The following is a 26,438-nucleotide window of genomic DNA, read 5'->3' on the forward strand; positions in this document are numbered from 1 at the left end:
AACTTTTTAGACTAATACAAAGGTAAGCAAATAATTAGATCACTTTTATAATCATGTGTGCAACTACAAACCATTTTTTTCCTGGATTTTCATTCTTTTACACTTCAATTTTTTAAATCCTTGAAGATCAGTGCATATGCTCTGTACTGTACTTCTCAGGTGAGAAGCACAGCAAGGGGACACTGAGCAAAGGTGTCTCTGAATTGCTCTACCCAACCAGACTTGGCCTTTGGCACTCCACGATCTGCAGTCACTGTGATGCCAAGTGCAACAGTCCGCCTTCTTCCCAACCTTGTTATTTCTTCAGCCACCCTTGCAAGAGCTTCCAGGCCAGAGCTGCGTGGTCCCATAGACCACCCTGTAGTAGGCTCTTTTCAGTTCCCACACGGCCAGTGCTCTTCCTTTAGCCATTTATAGAGCTGGAGTGAAGAAGAGAAACAAGGGTGGGGCCAGAGTCTGGTCCACAACCTAGAGCTCAGCATGATTTTCACCTTTAAAAGAAAATAACCTAGCAGCAGACAGGAATCACTGAATGCTTGACCAAAAGTGCTATCAGAATTCCTGGGGGGAAAAAAAAATATTCCCATATATTCCTCCTCACTGATCCTTAGGAAGGCATGCATTTTTGATTCACTGCATTGATAGCTCCTTCTTTAGGCTAGAAGGACTTCATGCCACACTGTCCAGAAAAACTCTTGATTTCTATACAAAGTATTTCTTTGCTTCAGTGGCTAAATTAATTTATTCAGCACTATCATCATATGTGCCAATATCCATTGTATCAGCACACATTAAATTATGATGATCACTGACTTCTGAAATATAAAATAATCAAAACTCTTATTTTCATATCAGGATGAGGGAACTTTATCATTCTAGATACTTTTCAAATATAGGATTTACATATGCTTTTTTTCCCAGATTTACAGTAACCACACTATGTTCTTCTGATGGACTGTAGTTTATTTCGGCAAGTTTCCCTTAAATTGATTGACTTTTAGTTTCCATCACTTGAGATCTTTGCACTTCCTAAAGTGTCAGTAAGGCTGGCCAAATATAACTAGTGTAACAGAGCACAAAGTGTCTAGAGAGATTTTCAAGCTAAGGATATAAGACTGTTTGATTTCAAAACTCTAAACATCTCTATACTGGAAAGAATGTAAATAAGCTATTTGAAAAATGGTACGTTATCATTATTTATTTTACTAACTTTTTTGAAAAAACAGTATTTCAAGGCTTACGCACAATGCAACAACAGGTAACTTATCTAATATAATATACTTCATATCTGTTTACTACGCTTGTGTTCCTGATTCTGTCTTCTTATATTTTAATCACTTTTTTCCTGGAAATTTTGACAAAACACACTTGGAATTTATAGTGATATATCTTCCACTATTAATAGTGCCTACTATATCATTACAATCATCAGCCTAACATAGAAAAATGCATGGGAAAAGGCATAAATGGTAAAGTTCAAAATGACTGAAAATTCTTGTGACATATGCATCTCCAAATTGTGTAAAGGAACATCATGTACATCTCAAATATGGCAAACAATTTCAAGCTGTTAGCTTGTTTCCCGTGAGAAAAGCCCCTCTAAATCTAGTTTCAAACTGCTTAGAAAGATGTTTTCCCTTGAAGGACTATTACTGTAACCATGAAACAAGAAGATTTAGGACCTTTACATCAAATGAGCTGAAAGAAGACAAAAACTGTCCATCCTGCCAGCCAAGAGGAAGACTGGAATGAGATGGCTCTTTGACATCTGCTCACTGCTTCCCTTCAGCTATAAGCAAGTACCTACAGGTGGGGCATGAAAAAGTCCAGCTGAGGGACAGGCTGTTGCTGCACCAGGTAGTTCCAATCCTTGTAACTGCTGTTGAATTACTCATGCCATGGAAATAGAGAACACCTATTTGATTAATAACAAATTAGAGAAAAAAACAGCACAACCACACCACAAAACCAAAAACCAATCAACCACCTTCCCCATAGACCTTTATTAGACAAGCCACCACCTACAAAGTTGGGCTACTGCAGTGTCACAGATGAAGGAGAAGAAAAAGATCTACTGCATTTTATGAATTAGGCTAGGTGGTCCTCAAATGTTTTCATAGACCTTGTACCACATCTTAAGAAATTGTCTCATATCCCAATCATGATTGTATAAACACCCCTTAGCAACTACAGAAACAGTTTTTGTGGAAAAAATGGTATTAAAAGCAAAGCAGAATACTTTTCTGTTTTTCTCTCAATAAAGTTAAGTAGCTAGAAAGGAGGAACGCAGTCTGAAGTAGAGAACTATTGACCTCTCTCTGGACCACCACGGTGTTCCACAAGCCAATCTAGGAACATCTGACCTCATCCATTCTCCTGGCAATCAATGATTTGCTCCCCATAAAAATAATTTCTGTGTTTAGCTCTTCTCTTTTTAATTAATTTTGATGAAAGCTGATATCAACTTTCTTTAGATTTTAACGTCTGGAACCAATGCTAGAGCTTGCCCTCACAGTAAGACCTCCAGCTGAAAAGTTAATTTCGCATTAAGAACTATTTCTGCAGGGTGAACAGTATGAGGCTTATCTTACAGAGTTTATGCACAAAAAATAAAGCTACAAAAATGGTGACATGAAAAAAGAAAAGATGCCTGGTTACTAACCATTTGTTCTCATTTCATTCAGGAAATAAAAGGAAAACAGTAGTGAAAATAGGTGTGTAGGGTACCTGAATTCCACAGAAGGGTCTTGAATCCAATACTTTTTTCTTCCTAATTCTCATCTGATATAGGGTAAGCTGTGGTCACATAACTTTAAAAAGATTTGACATGATGACAGATGAAGAGATACAGCTATAGCTCTCTTCCTTTTTAAGTTTTTTTTTTTTTTTTAAAACTGCATTCTGTCAAGGACCAGATAAAACTGGAAAGCAGAAGCAAGACAAAAAACTCAGAGATTAAATTGCTTGCTTTTACAGAATAGGTAAGAAAACAAAACAATGCTATTGCCTCTTTCTTCTTTCTGGTAAGTCCTTTAACATTTTCTTTTTCAGAGTCTCTCAGATCTTTACTCCTATATCATATCATCACCAATGACATCAAGAACTTAAAAAAGAAACTTAATACTAGTCTAAACATTTTCTACTAGGCAAAAAAAAAAATTACTTCACTCAATAGATATGAACAGAAAGGTGAATAGAAAGGGGTTATTTACCCCAAACTGACATGGTGCTCAAAGACCAGAAGATCTGTACTAAATGCAATAACTCTCTCTGTAACTAGATCATCCTTTATTCAAGCAAGCTAAACTTTATAAATACCAAAAAAAAAAAAAAAAAAAAAAAAAAAAGAAAGGTCATATTGGCTTGTAACATTAAAATTATATTTGCATCTTTCGAGCAACTGGAATTAGGACAGCTGTTTCTAGGAATAACTACAGGCTTGAACAAAATCTGTGTTGTAGTTTTCCTCGTTTAAGCTATTTGAGTTACGTTATTCCTGTGCTTTGTGGCTGTCTACCACTCGGCTCACACTTAGGATTGAAAATTCTTGGTGCAATATACCATTTCAGATGGACAGGCTTAGTGAGAAATGAGGACAGAAAATGTATTTAAAAAAAAAAAAAAAGAGTTTTTTTTCCTGTTTTCTTTACATCCCTTTTTCCTAATCCCCTCTCAAGAAGGCTCAGAGCACTAAGAAGTTTCATAATAAAAGGAACAACATTTCCATGGGCTACGATTTTATAGTTGGCTTTGCAGTTGTGTATCTTCCTTATAAATATGTACTGCATCTTCAGATAGATCAACCTAGTTGAAAACAGAAGCAAGATTTACACTAAAATTGGTTTTCTTGAAAGTATCAGAAAGATGAGGTAAAAAGCGAAAAAGCCCACAACCAACAAAAAACCTACCAAATACTGCAACAAAAGCAAAATACCCTAGCAAACATTTTGAAGCATGACTATTTTTACATGATTTTTGAGGGAAATGTTGTTGTAAGATAACGTGATAATTGTTATAGCTACTTAAAATGGACTAATGCATGTATGCTTCTCCTTTAAAGGCAGCTCACAGGCTCAGTGCATAATCTCTGCATACTCCTACCTGATTACTAGCCCTGAATTTGGAGAATAAAAACCGCACATACACCTGAGGAAGATGCCTTAAAACAAAACGAATAGGTACATTATACTAATATCTCTTAAAACAATAAAGTTCAGTTCCTGAAAGGCTTTACCTGCAACATGTATCCTGTCTGCACATGTCCTAAAACAGTTTCCACAAATAAAATTACAGATTAGGTTTCCAGAGAGTGCTTGCCTCATACAGCAGGCAAATGGTAGAAGCAAAAAAAAAAAAAAAATAGAATTAAGTTTCACGGATAATCTCAAAACTGAGAATGGAACATCAGAATTTATCCCCCCCCCCCAAAAAAAATATATTTAGGGGAAAAGAGTGTTAAACATTTTCTTCCACGCAGTGCTCTCTTCAGCTGTTTTTCCTATGTATTCTGGAATTGCTTTTTTTCCTTCCTCATAGTAGCAATAAGAAGGTCTAAAACATGCATGATCATAAATGGATTTTCAAGGAGCACTTAGACTGTAATAAGAGTGAGAACTTACTGTCTTGCTGATGTAATTTGTGCTGATATTCATACACTGGAGTCCTTCACTATTGCAGCAACCTCCACATCTGTAGATGGATACACATGGGGGTTTAAAGAAGGTGTTTGTAGTTGCTCCAAACTCTTTTCCCACATCCACACACACTTCACGTGGCATGCACTGAGTTTTTCTCCATTCAGTATCAATACCTGCCAAGTTATAGGGAATTTCATGTGTTATAAAGTAACTGTTTAAAAACAATACTCTCCTGCAGTAAATTAGTAGGATTTTTTTTAAAGTTTAGAACCAGAATATGCATTGCTAGAGTCACACCCGTGATTCAGTGAAATACACATCTCTGTGTTAACTTCTACCTAATTTTTCTTATTCATAGGGATGTGACATATTGCCATGGAGCAGAAGAAAAGTCACAGCAGAGCTAAGAGGGAACCTAACAAGGTAGGGCAGATCTTACAGCATTCACAGCTAAAGCTGTACATGTCCTTTTCTCCTGTGCCTGGGCTGTCTCTCGCCTTGAGTGAAGCGTAAAGAAGTACTGCACATCTCCGCACATTAACTTTATCTGGTCCCGCACAGTACTTCACTTGGATACTATACATTACAAACATTCAAATTTAATGCCTACACACGTAATGTGAAATTAATTTGAATATGTTTACTCTGTTAACTACCAGAGTATAATTTAAAGCAAAAGGTTATTATTTGGCAATTATATACACTATATGATTTAATCTGAAAGGTGATATTTGTGCCCATATTATCCATGCAAATTTGGGCAAACATTTTATATCATGTTATACAGCCTTTTGCCAAATACAATCTTACACTAAACAGCCATGAGACTTGCAGCAGTACAGGCCCCTTTATTCTCTCTTGCAGCCAGTTTTTGGTAGGCTATTCAGCAAAAATGGAAATTTCACCTAATGTGTACCCTAAAGCCTCCATTAAGGTACATGATTTCCAATATCATGTCAAAAAATACACCTCCTGTTATAAATCCTGTGTTTCTCTGCCTGCAAGCACTTGCTTAAACTGTAAGCTAATTATATTTTTATCCAGGCCATCTGAAACACTAAGGAATACTGACATACTTGTTTGAAAGCTGTTTTTTTCTGGTTTGAGCATAACATCATGACAACTGCCCTCTAGTAACAGGAAAAAGCTACAAGTGGATTATTTGGCCTCCTAAAGCAGTAACATGTAAGAGAAAAAAGCATTACCAGCCATGACGTAATTGCAGAAAATGAGCAGAAACCGTTCAATGAATCCAACTATTAGTGCCCTCTTTGCTTTCCACAAAATTGTTACAGCCTCCACAAAGCAGGATTCCTTATACCTGAAGACAAACGCTTAACTTCCTATACCTACTGAGCTGAGAAAGCAGCCTGTACCTTTCTTACAATGGATGTACCAAAAATACTTCTGTGGAGCAATTTATCTCATTATGGAAGCTTGACTGTCAAAGATTTTATTTTATAGCCATTACAACAAATCAACCTGCTGAGGGTGGTTTACCGATGATGCTTAGCTTTTAAAATATTTTTCACGCAACTGACAAGCCTTCGGCTTTTAATTTATTGTGTGTTAGAACGTGTTTTGTGTCCTGTACTTACTTTTCAGGATCTCTGCATTATAGTGTGCTGCGGCAAATTTCAGTGAATCATCTGATCTTGTGTCAAAGCTGGAGTGTTCCCTGTTGTGTTGCCAACCTCCTTTCCTCAACTGACATTTGAACATTTTCCAGTATTCTGGGTAAAGCACTGTCATGAGTTCATCCACACTGGACACAGACCGCAACTGCTCTTCCAGGTCTTTGCTTGCATGAGCCTGTCAAAGTAACATGCAAGAATAATTACTTTCTCTATTACACAAGGTTTGCGGGAAACTAGCCTGAAAAACGCATACGTTGTAAAATAAAGTTGTGCTCAAAGGGGTCCTCATCACAGAAACTGCTTTTGTCAGTCAATGCCAACAGTACTATATTGACAAATACAGAAATGCTTTGCTTGTGCCACTAATTCTTTACCGTGCTTGTCATTCAAAACATCTGTGTGAGAAAGGAGCTATAGAATTAAGCCTATACAAGTACAGTTTGCAGATTTAAAAAAAAAATATTTGCATTTTTATCCTGGAAAGCAAAGTTTTCATGATAACATTTTGAATGCTTAAACCCCCAAATATTTAAATTACGTTCATGTTATTTAAGATCACATATGCTTAAAGTAACACCACATTTTTGCCCATTTTGCCTTAGTCCTGGAAAATGAAAACACACAGAAATGCAAAAATTAGAAAAAAAGAAGAAAATAATTCATATGATTTTGTACCTTTTTAGGGAAAATCTTAATAAACAAATCTTATTACGAAGCACTAATCCTTAAATCAGTAGGAGTCAAGGACACCGGTACCTTTAAGACTCTGAACTGCACACTCCCTCACTGCTAAGAGTTTCAGCTGAAACTCTTCAGGACTCTAAGCACTACACTCCTTAACTCCTTGTTTCAAGAGCTGCCTCAAATCCTGTAATGGCGCTTTCTTTGCTGGCTTTTACACAAACTCATTGCAATTGCATTTTCCGAAAAGACTATGACTCCGATTTACATTCTAATTTCTCACTTATCTGGAAGATTCCTCTGTCCTCTTAGATGAAGCAACATATTGCATCAAAGGATTCCCTGCCCACCCCCTCTCATCCATGAATTGCTGACTTCCCAAGGGAAGGGCAGTAAGGAGAGAGAAAAGCACTGAAGAACCTTCACCCACCTTCTCAGCCTACGTGGCCCTTAGATGGCAGTATGAGACACAAAATATACAGGTACACTTTGTAAAAAGCGTCTAGCAACTGGCTGCAGACTCTGTACAGGTTACTACAAATCTTTTGCCCTGGTCCAAGAAATAACAAGGCTGTAACAGTGTAAAACGTGTGTCTAAAACCAGAAATATGAAACTATAGAAATTGAAATTTAAAGTTCTTTATCAAACTCCGCTATAACAAAAAAGAAATCCTTTCAATTAAGTCATTTTGAACACTACGCGAGTAAAACAACTGGTTCTGAACTAGCTGACCTGAACCAAAACTGCTCCTTGTCTCACAAGCATCTAAAAGGGTACAAAATGGCACGCACTCTCGCATCCACTGCCTTATCAGCACCACATTCTGGAGAAACGCCCCGGTAAGGCAGGTTCACACAACTCATTTCTGCAACTACAGAAGCCAAAGCTAACGCAGATTTCAAAGCCATTTTGTACATCAAAATGTTATGAAGAAAAAAAAAAGAAAAAAAAAAGAAAAAAAAAGTTTTCACTGAAGCCTTGCTAACCACAGTATCAGACAGACTACTTTGTCCTGGGAGATTTGAACAATCAAGCTACCAGTCTCAGAAATGCGCTCATTCAGGACTTCATCTCTTTCCAGCTTCCATAGGAAGGGTCATCTCTGACCCAAGCCACCCAGCAAGCAGTACCCTGGGGCTTTGCCTTCACATTCGTTGACAACACAGAGCATCTCGCTGCCCTGTTCTCCTTGCAGGATGCCACACAGGTTCTCAATCAGTGGGTCACAGATAAAAATCCAACCTGAACCAACAACTAGTTCGGCCACTGTCTGCTTGCTTTCATCTCTCTCAAAAGGTGATAAAAGCAGGGCTTGAGTAGCCTCATTCCTGCCAGGCTGTTTCCTGAGAGCGCTGCAGCACATGGCCCTTGAGTAACGGGACGCAGGTCGCTGCACCAGCGCAGTAAATGGCAGCCGCGCAGATGCGTGCCCACCACGTGATGGCAATATGCATGGCACGGGAGGTCACGGCACGGGGGCCGCGTGTGTAGCCTGTCATAAGGCTGGATGCCAGTCCATTACGTAAAAGGCACAGGAATGGAAACTGCGTTTAGTCATTTAGTAGCTGATCTTAGGAGATACCAGCAGATCTTGGGGGTGACATGGAAAGAGAATCCAACCAAAGGTTCACAAATCTTTGATGAATCCCTTAGAAGCCTGTGCAGTCCACTGTAGACAAAATGCTGGCTACTGTTATTTCAGATATTCATTGAACAGGCCTAGATCATCAGAAAAATAAGTACTGAAACTCAAAATTACTTAGTTGACAAGAAGCCAGCGTATGGAGCAGGAAAGAGGTTATATTTGTTAGAAATAAACTGTGTTGATGAAAGCTTCTTTGGTCAGAAAATCAAGTCATGTCTTTCCAGCTGGACAGCAAATTTGGTATTCATGTATAAAATATGTATGAATAAAAGTCAAAACATTAAGAAGTTAGTGGCTTTAATACATTTATTATGTATTGTATCTAATTTAATAAGTCATTGTTTTCAAATGCATATCTTCCTGGATATTCCATGAGCCAGAGCACCACGGGAAGGACAGAGAATATTGCCTACAACATGAAGTACTCACTTAGCACGAACACAAGGAAAACAATTTCTGGAGCAGATATATAAAATTACTTTTTTTAAAAAACAAATCATCATTATTACACCTGAATTATTTTGTGCTTAGTTTAATAAAGCCATTTGCTTTTAAAGATGGCTTCAACTCAAACTTACAAATACACTGTGGAAAACCAGCTTGGATCACTAGAGGGCTTTTATTCTCTCCCCTCTCCTGATTTAGCAAGAAAGGGAGAAGGAAATCCATACATGTATACCAAATATGGTACGTGCAGTGCCCAGTCAGGAAAAAAAAAGAAAATATATGTTGATTTTTCAATATGTTTCCAATATTACCTTGACACACAGATAAATGATCGCTCCCTAGTATATTTACTGTAAGTCTATGAAAGGCATATATTTTTGAACTGCAGCAAATTACTCTCATCTGTGGATTTAACTTTGTACAACAGTCAAACTTTATTGTTGACATGAACATCAAACTAAATCTTAAGTTCTGGTTGATTAGAAGAGTGTGTCCTGCATACAGTAAAAGCATCAGACCATTAAGGATTGTTAAAAAGAATTTCTAAATTTTTAAGAGGAGGAATGCAACTGCTTCTGTAAATATCATAGCTGTCTGGCAACATTTTTGATTTTGTCCAATTTTTGGTTAATTTCACAAAAATATACTATCTCGGTCTCCACCTTTTATTCCAAATTCTTTGCTCTTTCTTAATTGTGCACTGGCTTTTAGTGTAGGACACTAAAAAAAAAAAAAAAAATTAAAACCTCAAAATGGTTTTTGCAATGGAAATCCAGACTTCAACACGTATTTAGAATTTATGACAAGACACAAAGAAAGTAACATCAACAAAAATGTACTACAAATCAGAGGAGCTCTAATTTTTCATTAATCTTATGCAAGCCCAGATTAGTGAAGTTTGGAAAGAAATACTGTTTGTAGATGCAATTACTGTCACCAAGCTAGTTATTCCCAAATGTAGTCTTAAATTGAAAAAAAAAGATACTAAATAATTGTTTTATTGTCTAAAAGTAACATAACATTAACAAATGTTTTGATAGGAGCAATTCTGCAACTTTTAGGACAAAAGTAAGCTTTTTGATAACTGTAATCCATCCACCGATTTTCACATGAACCAGTTGCAGTGCACTCCACATGAAATCTTGGATTAACTGCTTAACGTTTTACTGGCAAGACACTCTGGGATCTATGTTCTACACTGAGTAGGAAGCAGGAACTCAGTGCCATCAGTGCCTGCAGAGGAAGGAGTTTTCTCTGTCCCACATTTTCTATTTTCTTTGCTCTTTTAAGTCAGGTAAAAGATTAGGTTTTGTGCCTTTTTTTTTTTTTAAATACCACTACTTCCTTCATAAGTGTTTATCGGTCCTTTAGTTGGCCATTCTACTGTCTTTGCATTTTTACATATTATCAATGTTGTCCTGTACGATCAACGAAAAATACTGGAAGCTATGGTCTGGAGAAAGATGCTGACTAAACCTTTGACTAGCCAATTTCTACAAGATGAGAGATGATACTGAGCAAAATAACACCTTAAAAATGCAAGAATGAATGGCGACTGCAGTAAAGACAAGCTTGTTTCATTTCACTTCTTCCGCATTATTTCCTGAGGAACAGGGGAAATGACACATACACATATAAATAAAGTAGTAAAACTTGATGACAAGCTTTGTCTCTCACTATTATTTATTTAACTTAGGAACATTTTATTCTATCAAAGTATGTTTTTCACAATGTGGCTTTCCACTACATAGGTACGTCCAGTTTTTCAGAAAATTATAGCTTACAAGAGGAGGGGCAGGATACCAAATAGGCTCTACATCCATTAACAAAATCGAATCTATAATAGATTTTCCATGCATGACGTTATTTGTCTTTCACATGTCCCCAGTGTCTGCCTCTATTATTAATAACAAAGGTCAGAACACTTAATATTTGGCAGCATGCTTGACACATAATTGATGGTGCAATGTGCTATAACGGTGCTTTACGCATCTGCTCCGATTATAGTTGTCAGCTCATTTCATTTTCAAGGATTTTGTTGACAATTCTTAATAGGAAAATTCTGCCTATAAAACCCTCCATTTTAATATGTTTATATACTGTATTTATTGACTGACTGAAATGTATTAAAAATCAAGTAGTTAAATTCTAATGTTGAAACAAACTGTGCAAATGAAAATATTGCAAAAGAAAAGTATGTATAAACACTTCACTTGCATAATATTTTATTGTAATTTTCATCTATTTCGGCACTAGTTTTTTTGCAAGTTGATGCCAGTAAAAAAAGAAAATATCCTAATTAAATATCTAAGCTGTAGTTAATAATTAAATTCAACTTCTTTATCCACCTCTACAATCATGCTAGAATAGCCCTGATTTTTATCTCATATGCACCAATTTGTCACTAGTAAAATTGAATGACTGTCGCAGTTGCAAACTTTTAAGTTACCATTCAATACCATAACAAAACAGTGCCTTACAGAAGTGAAACAGTAACAGTGCGCATAATTTTTGATTTCACATTACTTTAAATAAGTAGTAAGACCACTGCAGTTAATTTGAACTAAATCAAAACATCATGAGAATAGAAGAGAGATTATAATCAGTCTCTGTTCCAAAGAGTTTACAAAGCATATCAGACAAACATAACGAGTAAGAATGAACGTATAGAATAAATAAAATGGTCTGAACTATATTACACTTTAAGTGATCTCTGTTCATTCTGGCATTTTAAATACCAAGAATAACACCAGGCAAAGAAAACAAATATATGGGGGGGGTGGGGAGGAAGGATATACAAAGTGGATAGGCAAGGAAAAATAAATGAGGAGCGACTTGAAAGAAAATTTGTTAAAGAGGAAGAAAAAGTCATTGGCTATGAGGATAAGCTTAAGACTACAGAAGTTTCAGCTCTATATTATACATCACATTTTGTTTCTTTTGTCTGGAACATTTTTGGCGAGGAAGATGCATAAACTGCTAGATAATCATCGTAGGCTTATATTACTTAATATTGCTCTCCTGTTTATGAGTACAAGTGTTTAAGCTGAGGTAGGCAGTATAAAATTTCGATTTTAAGAGAAAACCAACTTTATGCAAGTCAGCATTTTTCAGGTAATATTTTACTTAGATATTCTTAGAAAATGCTGAAAAAAATATCCAAGATTATAGATTCGCACAAAGGCACTTATGTTTGGTTCTTCAGTCAAACATTTAGCTGCTACTGAGGTTCTGAAACACACTCCTTGGCTGGTGTTTATTCCTCAAGTACCTGCATTCCTGAAGGGTTCTCAATGTTCCCTAATAAAATGCCAGTACTTTCCTACATTCAGTGGGAACTACTTATGAAAACACCCTTTTCTGATGTGAGTCTGATTTCCCTGGGAAGCAGAGAGAGAGAACAATCATTCTAGTTGCTTTCTAGAGCAACTTCCTGCTCTGTTGGCTTTAGAAGCTCAGCTTAGATGGCCAGTTCTCCCAGGCTTCTGTGAGCCTGGGCTATTAAGACATTGCTGTAGGTGACACGGTATCTGATACAATTAGAGACAGTACTGCCACAGTGCCGTGAGAGAAATCCATATGATCTAGACAGGCACGCATGTGTGCATAGAAACGGGAAAAGGTGTCAGTAAACACCATTCCTGACTATGATGGAAAGCAGTTTTGAGAAAGAGGTTGGTAGCACCTATAGCCAGACTCTGAATATCTATGACCTTTTTTTACACAGTTTCACAACTAGATTATAGTAACAGAAAAAGTTTTGTTCTCATGCACTTCAGCCTGATCTTTGAAATTTTCATTGTTCCACAGCAGTAGTCTTCGACATGTGGTCATAAATCCCTGCAGACTATTTCTAAGAATACACAACAAGTCGTAATTGCAAAATAAAATACGAAAATCAAGCCCATTATCAATAGACTCGATTCACTATTCAGGAGCTTGCACTAGATGAGCCCGCAAATTAAAGGTCAAAGGCTGTCCAGTAGTCATGGAAATTTGTGGGATAACCATTTGCTGTTTAAGTGCAGCTGCATCTGGATTCTTTAATTGATTCAGAGACTCATACTGAAGCTTCCAGCTAGCATTACAAATAGATTGGGAATCAATAAGGATTTGGATTATTGCTGTGAAAAGGCTTACATCTGATTAAATCTTGGAGACATCAGGCAGCGTGATCTCTACCAGATGGGATTTGTGTATTATTTCTTGGTCCTCCACAGCGACAGTGATCAGTGGTGACAAATGCGAGGATCACTGTGCAGATGCATGACCAAAAGAAAGGGGAAAGCATTTGTAAGTAAAAAAAACATTTGTAAAGTGAAAATAAAGGACCACATTGTGATGATTGCTGGGTTATTAAGGTGGCTAAGAGACACAGTGATCCGTTGAAAAGGAGACAGCTAGCAGAATGAGAACGCCAGCGCCCTCCGCACCACCACCACTGCGGCCTGTGAGGTTCTGGTGCCAATTGCGTGTGCCTCAACTATGAGGCATCTGGGTTGATGCCACATGGCAGCTCTGTAGAATTTGACACGTTATAAAAACAATATGTTCATTTTGAATACTTTTAAGCAACTTTTAACTAACACTGAGGAAAGTGAACCATGCAATTCTAAAAAGAAAACTTAAAAACTTCGAAATTGAACTCCAACAACTAAAAACTCTGGTTGTAAGATCTTACTCTCTCAGAAAATGATAAAATGCCAGTTAGGCAATTTTTTTCCAATGGTTTGAATATTGCTGGTTTTTTAAAACACCCTGCAACCTTTTGCTTTCCTTACAACAGTCAGACGTATCTCATTAAAATCGGTACACAAGAATAAACTACCAGGCCTTTATAAGAAGACTGTTTATTTTCAGCCTTTACTAAGCTTTCATTGGTATTATCATTACTTTTATTAGCAACTGCCATTAGCTTTGTCAGTAAAATCAAACAAATATGGAGACATTTTTTGAAGAAAACTATTAACATGGTAACACTGCAATTATCTGTCATCACTTCAGCAGGTGTAACACAGGCAGTGAGAATTACAAAAGCTTCTTAGTATCAAGTAGAGATTTACTAAGTGGAAAGGTAAGGGACAACCTCTTTGTTTTACTCTGAATGCCAGCCCATTCTGAGACACTGCTTGAGCACAGTACCTGTGCTATGCGAAGACATCCTAGACCCTAGTTGGTTAGTAAGAAGTAAGAGTTCTGGCCACATAAACAGCGATGAGCTTCAAAAAGGCAGTAGGTACAGTTTTAATGTAATGTTTTCTATTCTACAGGTGAATAGTACATTTGAAAAGGTTTCACTAAGAGCTGGAATAAGAAATTGCACATTCTTAAGAACATTTCCGAGTTATGCAGAACACACAAGCTACAGCATATGGGGTGTTCTCACTGTGATAAGAGTATTTAGTTTTCAGTTCAAGTCTCTTGTTTATTCTTGAATTTTTAACAACGTGGCTGCTCATAGGACAGAAGGATTACAAGAACATGTCACCTCCTATCCTTATTGTATAATCTCTCTCACTACTAAGTAACTTTCCTTTTCACCACGTTTTTAAATCACTATTTGAAGCCCTGAGCAAATGTAATTAATCTGTGGTCTAAATATTTAGCAGCAGGTCATAGAAATTTCTTGAATTAATTATACTTTTAAAGCAGTTCTTAAAATAAATAATTTCACAGGCCATGAAACAAGATCAATTAGATTTCAAAGAAAAAGTTGAACTTTATTCCTAAACAAATGTCTTAATCTAATAGGATATGATTTCTGTATTGTTAAACAAGCCTTGCACAGTTTACAGATCTGAACAGAAATATTAATTAGAAGACCACCTACCTTGTCACATTGCCTATTTCAACAAATATTCCAGCTATAAACAACGCACTACTTAAAGCTCAACAAAAACCTAAAGAATAATGAGCAAGTTATTACACAGCAATTCCAGTTGCAAAATCGTTGTTTTAAATTATTACAAACAAGTTTTGTATATATGAAAAAGGAAACATAAAGGGTCTTAGAAACCTGTGCATTTTATTAAATTTTGGAGTATTGAAGTGTATGTATGCCATTAAAATTACATTATTATCTGATTATTTTATTTAGCATCACATTTCCTCAGTTCATTTTACACAAGTCATTAAAAAAAGTCTATCTGGTAATTCAAAGTAAAATGCCAGACTAAGACATCACACAGCTATGCCTTTTGTAACTAAGGTATTAAACTGTGAGATTTCATTAGTAAACAAAATACCAGAAGCAGCTTTTATTTTTGTTGTCAAAGCATTACCCAAATATTTTATGTAACGTTTCTTTGCTAATGTAGGCAAAAGACAGCGATCATCTGAATTTCGTTAGCCTGAGGTAGGCACACAATGCAAAGGACCTGCTACCCACCGCCCACTTGTGCCCACCCTGATAATCTGGGTTTGAATTCGTTCCATCCTAAATTCTGTGTGGAACATCCTTTGGGTCACCGTTTGACATCTGTTAAAGAGAAGTTATACAGAAACAAAAACACTTGTTTAGACATTGAGCCTATAATACTTTTTTCCTTGCCCTTTGATGCTGCAGGAAAAAATAGCCAGACAACAGAGGAAAGCACTATCCAATTTTAATCCCAAAATTCCAAATGGATTAGAACAGTACAAAGAGAAGAATATTTATTTTCAAGCCTTTAAGTACAACATTACATTGAAAGCATTTTAAAAATAAAAAACACTAACAAAATCCTTTGCCCGCGCACAAAGCCATAATGTTCCATTATGAGCAAATTATCTAAACCCAAGGAAATAGAGTAATTTAACACATCAATATTTGAGAACTATGGAATAGCGTGGCATGGAAGAATACCATTTTATTCTTCCTATATCTGAAGAGCCCCTACCAGCTGCACACTTTGAGGTACTGCAATCAGCAGCTGAGTTATTCCTCTCTACAGAAAGGGCAAAACGATGTAAGGCACACCTTTGCTTTCCCTGATGGGCTAACTTCATTGCAAACTATGAAATAAAAGCTCAGTAGTTCTGTGGAGCTGTCACTTCCCTTCTGAACTACGGGGAGGAAAAAATAAAAAACAACAAGGGTTTTTGATCACAAAAAGAGAAGTAATGCTTGTGTATCACTGAAGGAGAAAGCTTATTGTACCATGTAAAACCTGACAGGTATTAAGAGATTTGTCAGCGAGGCATGAGATGGGGAAAGGCAAAAGAATCCTTGAGAACGGCAAATCCACTTTTTTGTGGATCAATCCAAAACTAGATGGAGACTTGGTCACAATTCCCTTTCACGCAACCAAATCAGGAGAAATATATGTTGCCCATTATTTTTGGCTTAAATTATTCTGAATAGTGTATTGTACTGTAATGTTACTTAAAAAGGGTCAGGGAACATCAGCAGTATTAAACTAGATCCTAATTTATACTGACAGGACACACAGTAATCCAATGCTGAACACAGTATGTTATCAGAACACTTTTTGAAGAAGGCTTGACTACAGAATGAAGTTTTTGCAAGAACAGATTTACAAAGTACGCCCTAAGCCATCAACTTCCCCTGCATTACAAGAATACGTATAATCTCTGATGGCAGGTATAATATCGCATCTTGAAATCCATGACAGTTGCCATTAGTTGAAACTTCCCCTATATCACCTTGCTGAGCTGTCTGCTTTCTTATCCAGGCCCCGAAACTAATGAAAAAGAAAACAGATTTATAGGGATTATATATAGTAAAAGAATGCATACAGAGTGCAGAAGAAAGGGGAACAGAGGTTCTAGTTATTCAAAGTCTGTGGAAAGATGTAAGGAAGATGTTTAAAATTAAGCTAAGCACTTGCATAAGCCTTACTGTTATATGGCAATATTTTCTTGTGTTAAGCTTTTTGTATGCTATCAAAAGGAAACAATTATTTTATGAAAAAAATGGTTTTGTATCACTGCATTTTGTATTCACCTGGTCACAGAGTCTTGAATGGAAGAACTTTAAGTAAACAAACCCAGGTACCAGGTTTGTGAGGTGAAAATGGGAGTAAGGGAAGAAAGAGATAAGGGAGTAAAAGCTGGTTACTACCAGGATAGTGCAACCTAACACCCAGTCTCAGGCTCAGAGCACCCTGAGATTTTATTCATCAGAAGCAAAGGTACACACCTCAAGACGATAGATTCTAATGCAAAAGGAAGAAACAATTAAATCAAAGTAAAGGGCTCTAGACTTTCTGAATAAAGTAGATCCTACCATATTATTCAGTTTCCTCAAAATAAAAGGTTCCAGAGTTTTTTGAGATTTTAGCAGAAGAAAGTGTCGAAGCAGGAGAATTTATGCAGAAGAGAAATTTCAAATTCTCTAACACTACCAGCAACTCTTAAGTGCTTTTTCAAGCATATGAAACCACTTCCCAAAATCAATCTGCAGAGTTTATTTATAATGATTTGCATATAAAACCATGTCGGAGTTATGTGCACACAAAATTAATGTAGTAAAAGGATTCCTTTGACTTTTTTCCCCAGCAGCTTTTTGTGCGTACCATAAAGCACATACACATCTTTGCAGGATCGCAGTCCTGGAAATTGGAATTTGGGACATACCATGAGCCCATTGTAGTCACTGAGGTTACCATTTACAGGACCAGACCATGAAACAATTTCTATCTGTTCCCGCGCACGTTTCTAGCATTTCTTTTACTGAGAAACTGCAATTTCCTCAACACTTCGTGACAGCAGCTCTTTTCAAACAAAGTAGATTCAGACACAGGGAACACGTCCCATTAGAGTAACTGGCAGTGAGAATGACATTTCTGGTATGCTGAATTAGATTTTGTTTCCAAAGAAAGTGTTTTGTTTATTTTCAATTTTATTTGAACTAGGATGGCAAAAGAGGGAAAAATGTAAATGAATGAACTTTAAGAACATTGTTTCATATTGAAATAGTTTTAAAACAATTTGGAGAGCAATTATTAATGTAGCTTTATAAACATGTATGGCAGATGCTGGTATATCTTTTTATTAATTTACTTGAAGGTTATTTCTGACATCCCACACAATAATCTCCCTTACTATCTTACAGTTCTGAAAAGTCACGTAACTGTCACCCTATATTATTAGGGACAAAACTAAGACAGTACCTATTAAATTCCTGCTTTCGCTGAGAAGGAAAGGAACAAAGAATGCAGAATTTTGCTGTTCCAGAAGACTCAGATTTTAAAAGTGGAGCCTTAATATGTCTCTGCAATTATTTGCATTTGTCATTTGGATCAATTAGAACTTTAACTATGGCATAATTGTATTTTTTTTGAGATGTCATTAAAATTGACTGTGCCTTTAAACAAATGTGCCCAGATGCTATGGGTACAGCTAATCACAGGCACAAAGGCCTAGTCAAGGTCAGGCTGCAAGTTTGTCTCTAATTGCCCAGTTATAAATTCCTTGTTCACCCAAATCTTCTACCGACTTCAATGGGATTTTTGTTTAGTGAGGATTACAGGATTTTGCCTCCTAGCTTAAGTATTGCATCTATACATCACTGTGTGTAGTATGTTTCAGTCCCTACGGTCACAGTATCTGTAATTTTACTAGCCCTAAATATCATGTTGAGCTTTTTAGGTCTTTCACCCTCCCAAAGCCTTAAAACTCAGTTTCCTTTTGTTATACTTGACTTTCTTTTGCTCTTCCACAGTCAACACTATTGGACTTTGAAAATTAGTTACCTGGCAGCCAACGTTTGTCCCACTGCTGCTATATTTTTCTTTTCAAACATGCTAATTTGCTTTCAAAACCTATTGAACTAACAACTGTATTAGTCATTCTGCTAAAACACAAAGACAGTATTTTTCCTACCCCAAAGTCTTTTTCTTAAATTCTTGGTTACATTTCAGCTCCTTATTAAAGCAGTCTGGTGATTTCAGATGATCTGACCAATGCCCATAATAGCTTTTGTTGACTTCTCTAAACATTTTTGCCTGTCACAGCATGTTTGTATGATTAATTCTCAACTCCAATTTTTTTTAGATGTTTACATCAGGTTGCCAGCAGTTCTTCCTCAGTTTACCCCACAACATATGTTCATAAAACATTTTTTCATCATTATGCAAACACTACAATCTAGACAAAGTGCATGCTATCACTTTTTATCAGACCAGCTGTATGACTCAAAGGCAAGGGTGTTTCTACACTGTCAGTTCAGGCCCGTTGGTCTCTTCCTCATCCAAACTGAATGCATGAGGAAACCCAGACACAGCTGACAAGACAGTTCACTCAAGGGCCTGCTTCTAACAGTGCAAACAAAACTCCACAAGTTCGTCTTCAGCATATCCCAGTTAGTCTGGCACTGACGAAGCCCTTCTGCCACCTCCCAGAGCACGCAGTGGGCACCCGCAGCATTGCGGTCCACAAAGACCTTTCCAGGGGACCGAAACACACTCTTTGACATTTTAAAAACCAAAATACACAAAAAAAAACACCAAAAAAATCCCTTTGAACTGAAGGACCCTCCAAAACAAAACAAAACAAAAGTAATTATGCCTGAGAGACATTATATGGAAGCCCGAGGGGACCCATATAAACTGCTATACCAAGTGCATGTGGGTCAGCCGGCTCTGGGCAGCATCGACAAGGGTCGACCCATACCCAAGCAACCTGGGGGCTAGAGTTTGCTCTCTATGACAGTCTACAAAGATCGCCTAGATATAGTCTTTGCTTCGTTAAGAAATACCACGTACGTGAGATACATATGGCACAATCATTTTCAAAATCTTGATTAACTCCTAATGCATCCCAAAGTAATGTCTGGCACATGGACTCCCTGGAAAGTGAAAACAGATCAATGAAATTAGAAGACAACACATATAATTTACAACACAGTAACTTCCCAGGCAGGTTGTGTCACGGGGAAGCCAAGAAGCTTCAGGGTGCTAAAGTTTAGTCTAATGAGTTTATTGATCCATATTAATTTTCTGTTGTTTCTCTCAAGGTATTTACCAGATAAATTTTTAGGACATGGGCTTTTGCTCAATACTCCCTCTCAGGCAAGGGCTTTGTGAAAATGTGATTACATCAAGCTCCCTGACCAGCTATATTCTAAACTTTCTGCTGGATTAAACAGAGAAGTGTTAATGCTGAAAGACTTTTACACATCACGGCCTCGGCCTCTGCTACTGCAAGCACTTCAAGCAAAATACCAAAAGTAATCCAACCAAAGCTGTCCAGGTAGAAAGCCAAGCACTTGCTGGTCTTTCCACAGAAGAACATTACTTCACTGCCTCACACCCTCTGAACTCCCTCACACTTCTCATCCTGTCTCAGGTTCATACTGTCTGTACTGAAGTAATGTTCTCAGTGATATCTTCTCCACTGTTATAGCAGAACACTTGGATATAAATGTAGAAAAATAAAAATAAAATCCGTGTTAGAGAAATACATGGGCTCCACAATACATTGTCAAGAAGAAACAACTATTTGTTCTATCAATTAGAAAGATGCACTGGTGAGCACTGAACATTTTGATTGTTATGTTAAACATCTAGATTTTAAAACAAAATTTTTCTAATTCTTAAATGCTTCAAAAAAATTATTCCTGGTAACTTCTCCTACAGACTTTGTTTCTACCCAGGCCAGTGGTCTACAGTTTATGCCGGTCTTTGGGCAACACGAGTTGTTGGCCTCAGTTTTAACTATTCATTTCTGATTAATTTCCGATTAACATTAACTGTGTGCCACAGACTGAGAAGCTGTGAGTTAACAGACTGATTTTTGTCTTATGAGAGGCCAATACTCTAACATGTTTCTATTACCAAAGCCTCTTTTCTGTACAACTATGAATTATCAGATTTTAATAGTAGAAAAAAAATACCATATTCCCTTACCTATGTTTTGTTTTTATGGTTAAACATATAACTATAGTTATTTTCCATCCTCTGGTGTACATGCATTTCAGTATAACTTTATTGACATATGAACAAGATCTTTTGAGCAGTAGATGAAAGATGAAGAATTGGTTACATGAGAATCAGAAGCATTAACTAAAGTGACACACTGGGTAAAGCACATTCATTTAGTTAAAAAGTCACCAGTTAGTTGCAAGCAACAGAAGATGTATAATCACTGCTCAAGTTTTGTTGTTTCTCTGATATCAGTATGTGAGTGATCAGAATACTGTTTAATGGGGTCCACTTTCAAGGTTACATTACGTTCCATTACAGTGTGAAAGAGTGACTTCCAATCGACATACGCACTGGTATTTTTCATGCTTGAAAAGCACATGCTAGTCAGGAGATTTTATCAGCTATTTACTTTAAAGGCAAAAGAGCACTTAACTCCTGCTGATAAATAAGAGACGCAAACTCAGTGCCGAGTCTGGGACACTGCTACAAGCCTATAGTCAACAGGCGCTGTCAGGTCTGGACCACATGCAGAAACTGTAGTGGACTTTTTGGGGTTCAAGCACCAGCCTGACCATCATACTCTTGTCCCCCTTGGCACATACAGTAGCAGCAGAGTGCACAGCTACTTGCCAGATGATGCACAGATCAGTAGATGCTTGCTGGCTTTACATGAGAACTTCTAAGTCTCCTTCAGTATCATGGTATTCTGTCACATCAAATAAGGGAGGTCGGATAACAAGAACTGGTAGATTGATTCAGTTCAAAGGTTAGACTCCTGTAATTTAAATGAAAGATGTATTATCTTGCTATTCTGCCTGTAAGCAACATGGAGCACACACATAGAGGGTATGAATCAGAACTGGACAATCCAATTTTTGGAAGGTAACTAGCCCTGCCAAGTAAGTGCACATTTTTAAACTGAACTTAAAACTGTATCTTTTCTGTGAATTGAAATTCTTGTGTGCCTTATTCTGACCTTCTTTCAGTAAAGCCTACACTAAGCCATAGTAGTTTGTAGCCTACAGACAGAACAGAAAATACTTTCCTTCTGAAGTGTCCGGATATATATCTTCCATTCTCAGCCTTTTTCAGATTTTTAACAAATACTTGTCATTTAAGGACTGATCCCTGTTCTCTGCAACCACGTGTGGTTGGCTTCCTGAGCTTAATTCCAACATTCCCTCAGAGCATTCCTTACATGAGATGCCTAAAACTCCTCTCAACAGTCTTTAAGACCAAATGACACGTGTATTAAAATCGCTCAGCACCAACTGTCTGTGCAACAATGTTATTTGCACCTACTGATTCTGCCCACAGACTCCAGTGCTGCCAAACTCAACACCTTTCTTAGGGCTAACCACACTTGAAGGTAGTTTTGGACAGCACATGGACATTCCTGATATGAACAGCAACATTTCATGATATTCTCCATTTACAAAACTAGTGTTAGAATCACAGAATCACAGAATTATTGAGGTTGGAAAAGACCCTTAAGATCACTGAGTCCAACTGTTAACCCAGCACTGCCAAGTCCACCACTAAACCATGTCCTCAAGCACCACGTCTACCCATCTTTTAAATACCTCCAGGGAGGGACACTCAACCACTTCCCTGGGCAGCCTGGTCCAATGACTGACTGCCCTTTCGGTGAAGAAGTTCTTCCTAATATCCAACCTAAACCTCCCCTGGCGCAGCTTGAGGCTGTTTCCTCTCGTCCTAGCACTTGTTACTTGGGAGAAGAGACCGACCCCCACCTCGCTACAACCTCCTTTCAGGTAGTTGTAGAGAGCAATAAGGTCTCCCCTCAGCCTCCTCTTCTCCAGACTAAACAACCCCAGCTCCCTCAGCCGCTCCTCATAAGTCTTGTGCTCTGGACCCTTCACCAACTTCATTGCCCTTCTTTAGACACGCTCCAGCACCTCAATGTCCTTCTTGTAGTGAGGGGCCCAACACTGAACACAGTACTCGAGGTGAGGCTCACCAGTGCCAAGTACAGGGGCACCATCACCTCCCTGCTCCTGCTGGCCACACTATTCCTGATACAAGCCAGGATGCCATTGGCCTTCTTGGCCACCTGAGCACACTGCTGGCTCATGTTCAGGCGGCTGTCAACCAACACCCCCAGGTCCTTTTCAGCAGGCAGCTCTCCAGCCACCCCTCCCCAAGCCTGTAGTGTTGCATGGGGTTGTTGTGACCCAAGTGCAGGACCCAACACTTAGCCTTGTTGAATCTCATACAGTTGGCCCCAGCCCAACGATCCAGCCTGTCCAGGTCCCTCTGTAGGTCCTTCCTACCCTCCAGCAGATCGACACTTCCACCCAACTTGGTGTCGTCTGCAGACTTACTGAGGGTGCACTCAATCCCCTCATCCAGATCATCAATGAAGATGTTGAACAGGACCAGCCCCAACACTGAGCCCTGGGGAACACCACTCGTGACTGGCTGCCAACTGGATTTGACTCCATTCACCACCACTCTCTGGGCTCGGCCGTCCAGCCAGTTTTTAACCCAGTGCAGAGTGCACTTACCCAAGCCGTGAGCAGCCAGCTTCTCCAGGAGAATGCTGTGGGAAATGGTGTCAAAGGCCTTACTGAAGTCCAAGTAGACAACATCCACAGCCTTCCCCTCATCCACTAACTGAGTCGCCTTGTCATAGAAGGAGACCAGGTTAAGTGAAGCAGGACCTCCCTTTCATAACCCCATGCTGGCTGAGCCTGATCCCCCGGTTGTCCCGCACAAATAGTAACTATAGTAACTAATACTCAAATAGTAACCACAGGGAATACATGGGAAAGGGAGCAATACTGTAAGTCTTCAGTTCCTACAGCTTTGCCCAGTGGCATTACAAAAGACCACACTCACTAAAACCCTGTCTCAATTCTTTGAGATAGCCATATCAGGCAAACATCACTGGCAGGCAGGATTATACTTATTTAGTAATACGTCCAAACTTGAAGCAACAGAATTTCTGGGGAAAAAACAAAAAGGGTCCTGTAACTCACTATACCATATATTCCTGATAAAAGGCTTTCAAATAAATAAAATAGAAATAAATATTTAACATAAAAGCAAGGTAGAAGTTATCCTTGTTACCAAATCCTGAATCAGGAGGTATAGCATATTACAAAGCTGTTGATTTGCTGTTATATTTAAAGTGATTGCCTCAGGATTTATACTTATGTCTTCAGAAAGCATAAGCTATCCTAGATAGAAACAGACCTCAGAAAGTGTACACCCAGACAGATTATAGCACATTAGCCTAAATAAATAGTTTGCTTACAATTTTTTTCAAAGGAATACAAAATAGACAATGCAGTACAGTCAAATCCAGCAATAGTATACATGGCACAAACAAATATATAGTTAGGTATGTGCTCTCTCATAATGTCAGATTTATCACAGATATATTAGTGAGTCACATTTTCATGATTTCTGATATATTAGTGGGTCACATGGAAATATTTTTGATGTGTAAAGGATGGACAATGTGTGGGAAGAGTTAAAGAATTGGGAAACATAATTTTCATTAAAATATCTCCCAAATGTATCTAAAACAGGTAAACGTAGCCTAAAACCTGAAATGTGAGTGGCTGTTGCTTATTTTTATTCGTGTACCTGACTCCCTTACAAAAGGACATATTTTCCAAATACAAGAAAGTATTTGGCTCCTCTGAAAAAAAGTGGTACAAAGACACGGATTTAGAAGCCAAACTTTTACAACATTGCTAATGTTTGTAGCTTATACTAAAGTCCAGATTCTGGGACTCATACAGTTACAAAAAAAATCGTGTCTTTAAAATATCCTTAATATCTCCTGATAGTGGCCAACAGTTTTATAAACCAAACCTTAAAGGAACAGAACCACATAGAAAAATAGAAAATTAATCAAATTTTTGCATCTTCTATTTTATACCTGACTCCCAATTTCTAGTTATTTCAATGCAGCAGTAGTGCTCTAAGCATCCAGAATTCAATACTCCAAATGAAAGTCTAGAGTATAGATGCCCCCTAACACGAGTAGTTGAACCGAATACTGAAAACTGCAATCTCTGATTTTTTTATTATCATTTATTCTTTTAAAGAACAAGAGTTGGTAAAGTTTATTACAAGAATACATTCTTTCTCCTGATATGCATATGTTTCTAAAAAACGAACACACAGAATATAATGCAAGTTATTAATTATATTGAGTTGTCTGTATTTGAAGGACAGATGTTAAGAACAGACTGATAAAGCTAATATCTGGAAAATTTCATACCAAGAAGAAGATACTTTATCTTGAAAGACAGGTGAACTTTACCACAGACAAATTATAATTTCTCAACAAATGAAAAAAAACAGTGATTTACATTATATTTTTAAAGAAATGACAAAAACTGGACAAGCTTCCCATTCTGTCTCTTGCACTGGTTTTGAGCATGTGTTATGGGACTCCTTTCAAGAAATCCCTCCTCCTGCTCCTCCCCATCCTTCCCCTGGATCCTCAATTTTAACATCTATTTCTTTGGGATTTCATCTTCTTTCCTTCAATATTGTCTGAAGAGCAGTGTTTCACCTTCTGATCTCATCCGCTTGGATATCATCAGGGAAACCAGAACTCCTATAACAATACTGAAAGGATTAATGGCAGTAGAATAGTAGTCTCCCTTGTCAAGCCTAAATACAAAAACTGGAAACTGAAGAACAATAATTCAATTTTACAGCAACGTTCAAGGTTTTGACATTTTTTGACATTTTTGACATCTGCAATTTCCCTACTGGAGTGTGGGGAATCAATTTGGCGGTTTGTAAAAATGGGAATGCATGTGTTTCTCTCTATGTGCCTCCCCCGCTCCATTACCAAATTATAGTTTGGGTAAACTGATAACTTTAACAAAACATTTAAGTTGTAAAACCATAGTGTATTTGTATGCTATAAACATACAGCATATTCCAATAAACTATTATTTAAGTTTGGCAAAAAGGTCTGAACAGAAGCAGGTTTGGGGTTTGTTTGGTTTTTTTTTTTTTTTTTTTTTTTCCCCTTTTGTTCTTGTTTTGTTTGCTTAATGCTGGCTAGCACTGGTTACTCTCCATTCCTCCTAGAATGACAGAATTATTCAGGTTGGAAGTCTCCTCTGATGGCCATCTAGTCCAACCTCCTGATCAAACCTCCAAAGACACACACACACAAAAAAAATCATCCACAACTTTGCTGGGCAGCTTGTTCCAATGCTTAATTATCCCTGCAGAAAAACTTTCTTTTTCCTTATATCCTTTTGAAGCCTCTCGTGTTTCAACGTTTGACCACTGTCTCTTGTTCCAACCTCGCGCACCTCAGTGAAGAGCGTGGTTCCATCTTCTTAGTAACCTCGTTTTGGAAGACCACTATTAGGTCCAGTCCTCTCAGACTCTTCTCATAGGGCACATGATCCAGCCCATCTTGGTGGCCCACTGCTAGACTCAATCAAGTTTATCAACAACTTTCTTGGACTTTTTTTTTTTTTTTATTTTTTCCCCCAAAAACTCAGTACAGTGTTCCCC

The 26,438-nt window shown here is 37.7% G+C and overlaps 1 protein-coding gene across 1 annotated transcript in view; it reads right to left on the minus strand.

The window, feature by feature from the left end:
* The window catches only part of VEGFC (vascular endothelial growth factor C), an 80,061-nt gene that overhangs the window by 16,180 nt on the left and 37,443 nt on the right, over nt 1–26,438 (minus strand). Inside the window, exons 2-3 of the mRNA XM_082315529.1 lie at nt 6,236–6,449; nt 4,620–4,810 (exon numbers count right to left, since the gene is read on the minus strand). Of these exons, the coding sequence (XP_082171655.1) occupies nt 4,620–4,810; nt 6,236–6,449 (405 nt within the window). The remainder of the gene's footprint in view (nt 1–4,619; nt 4,811–6,235; nt 6,450–26,438) is intronic.

This window comes from Platalea leucorodia (genome assembly GCF_965183815.1).
Source record: "Platalea leucorodia genome assembly, chromosome: 6".
Classification (NCBI taxonomy): Eukaryota; Metazoa; Chordata; class Aves; order Pelecaniformes; family Threskiornithidae; genus Platalea; species Platalea leucorodia.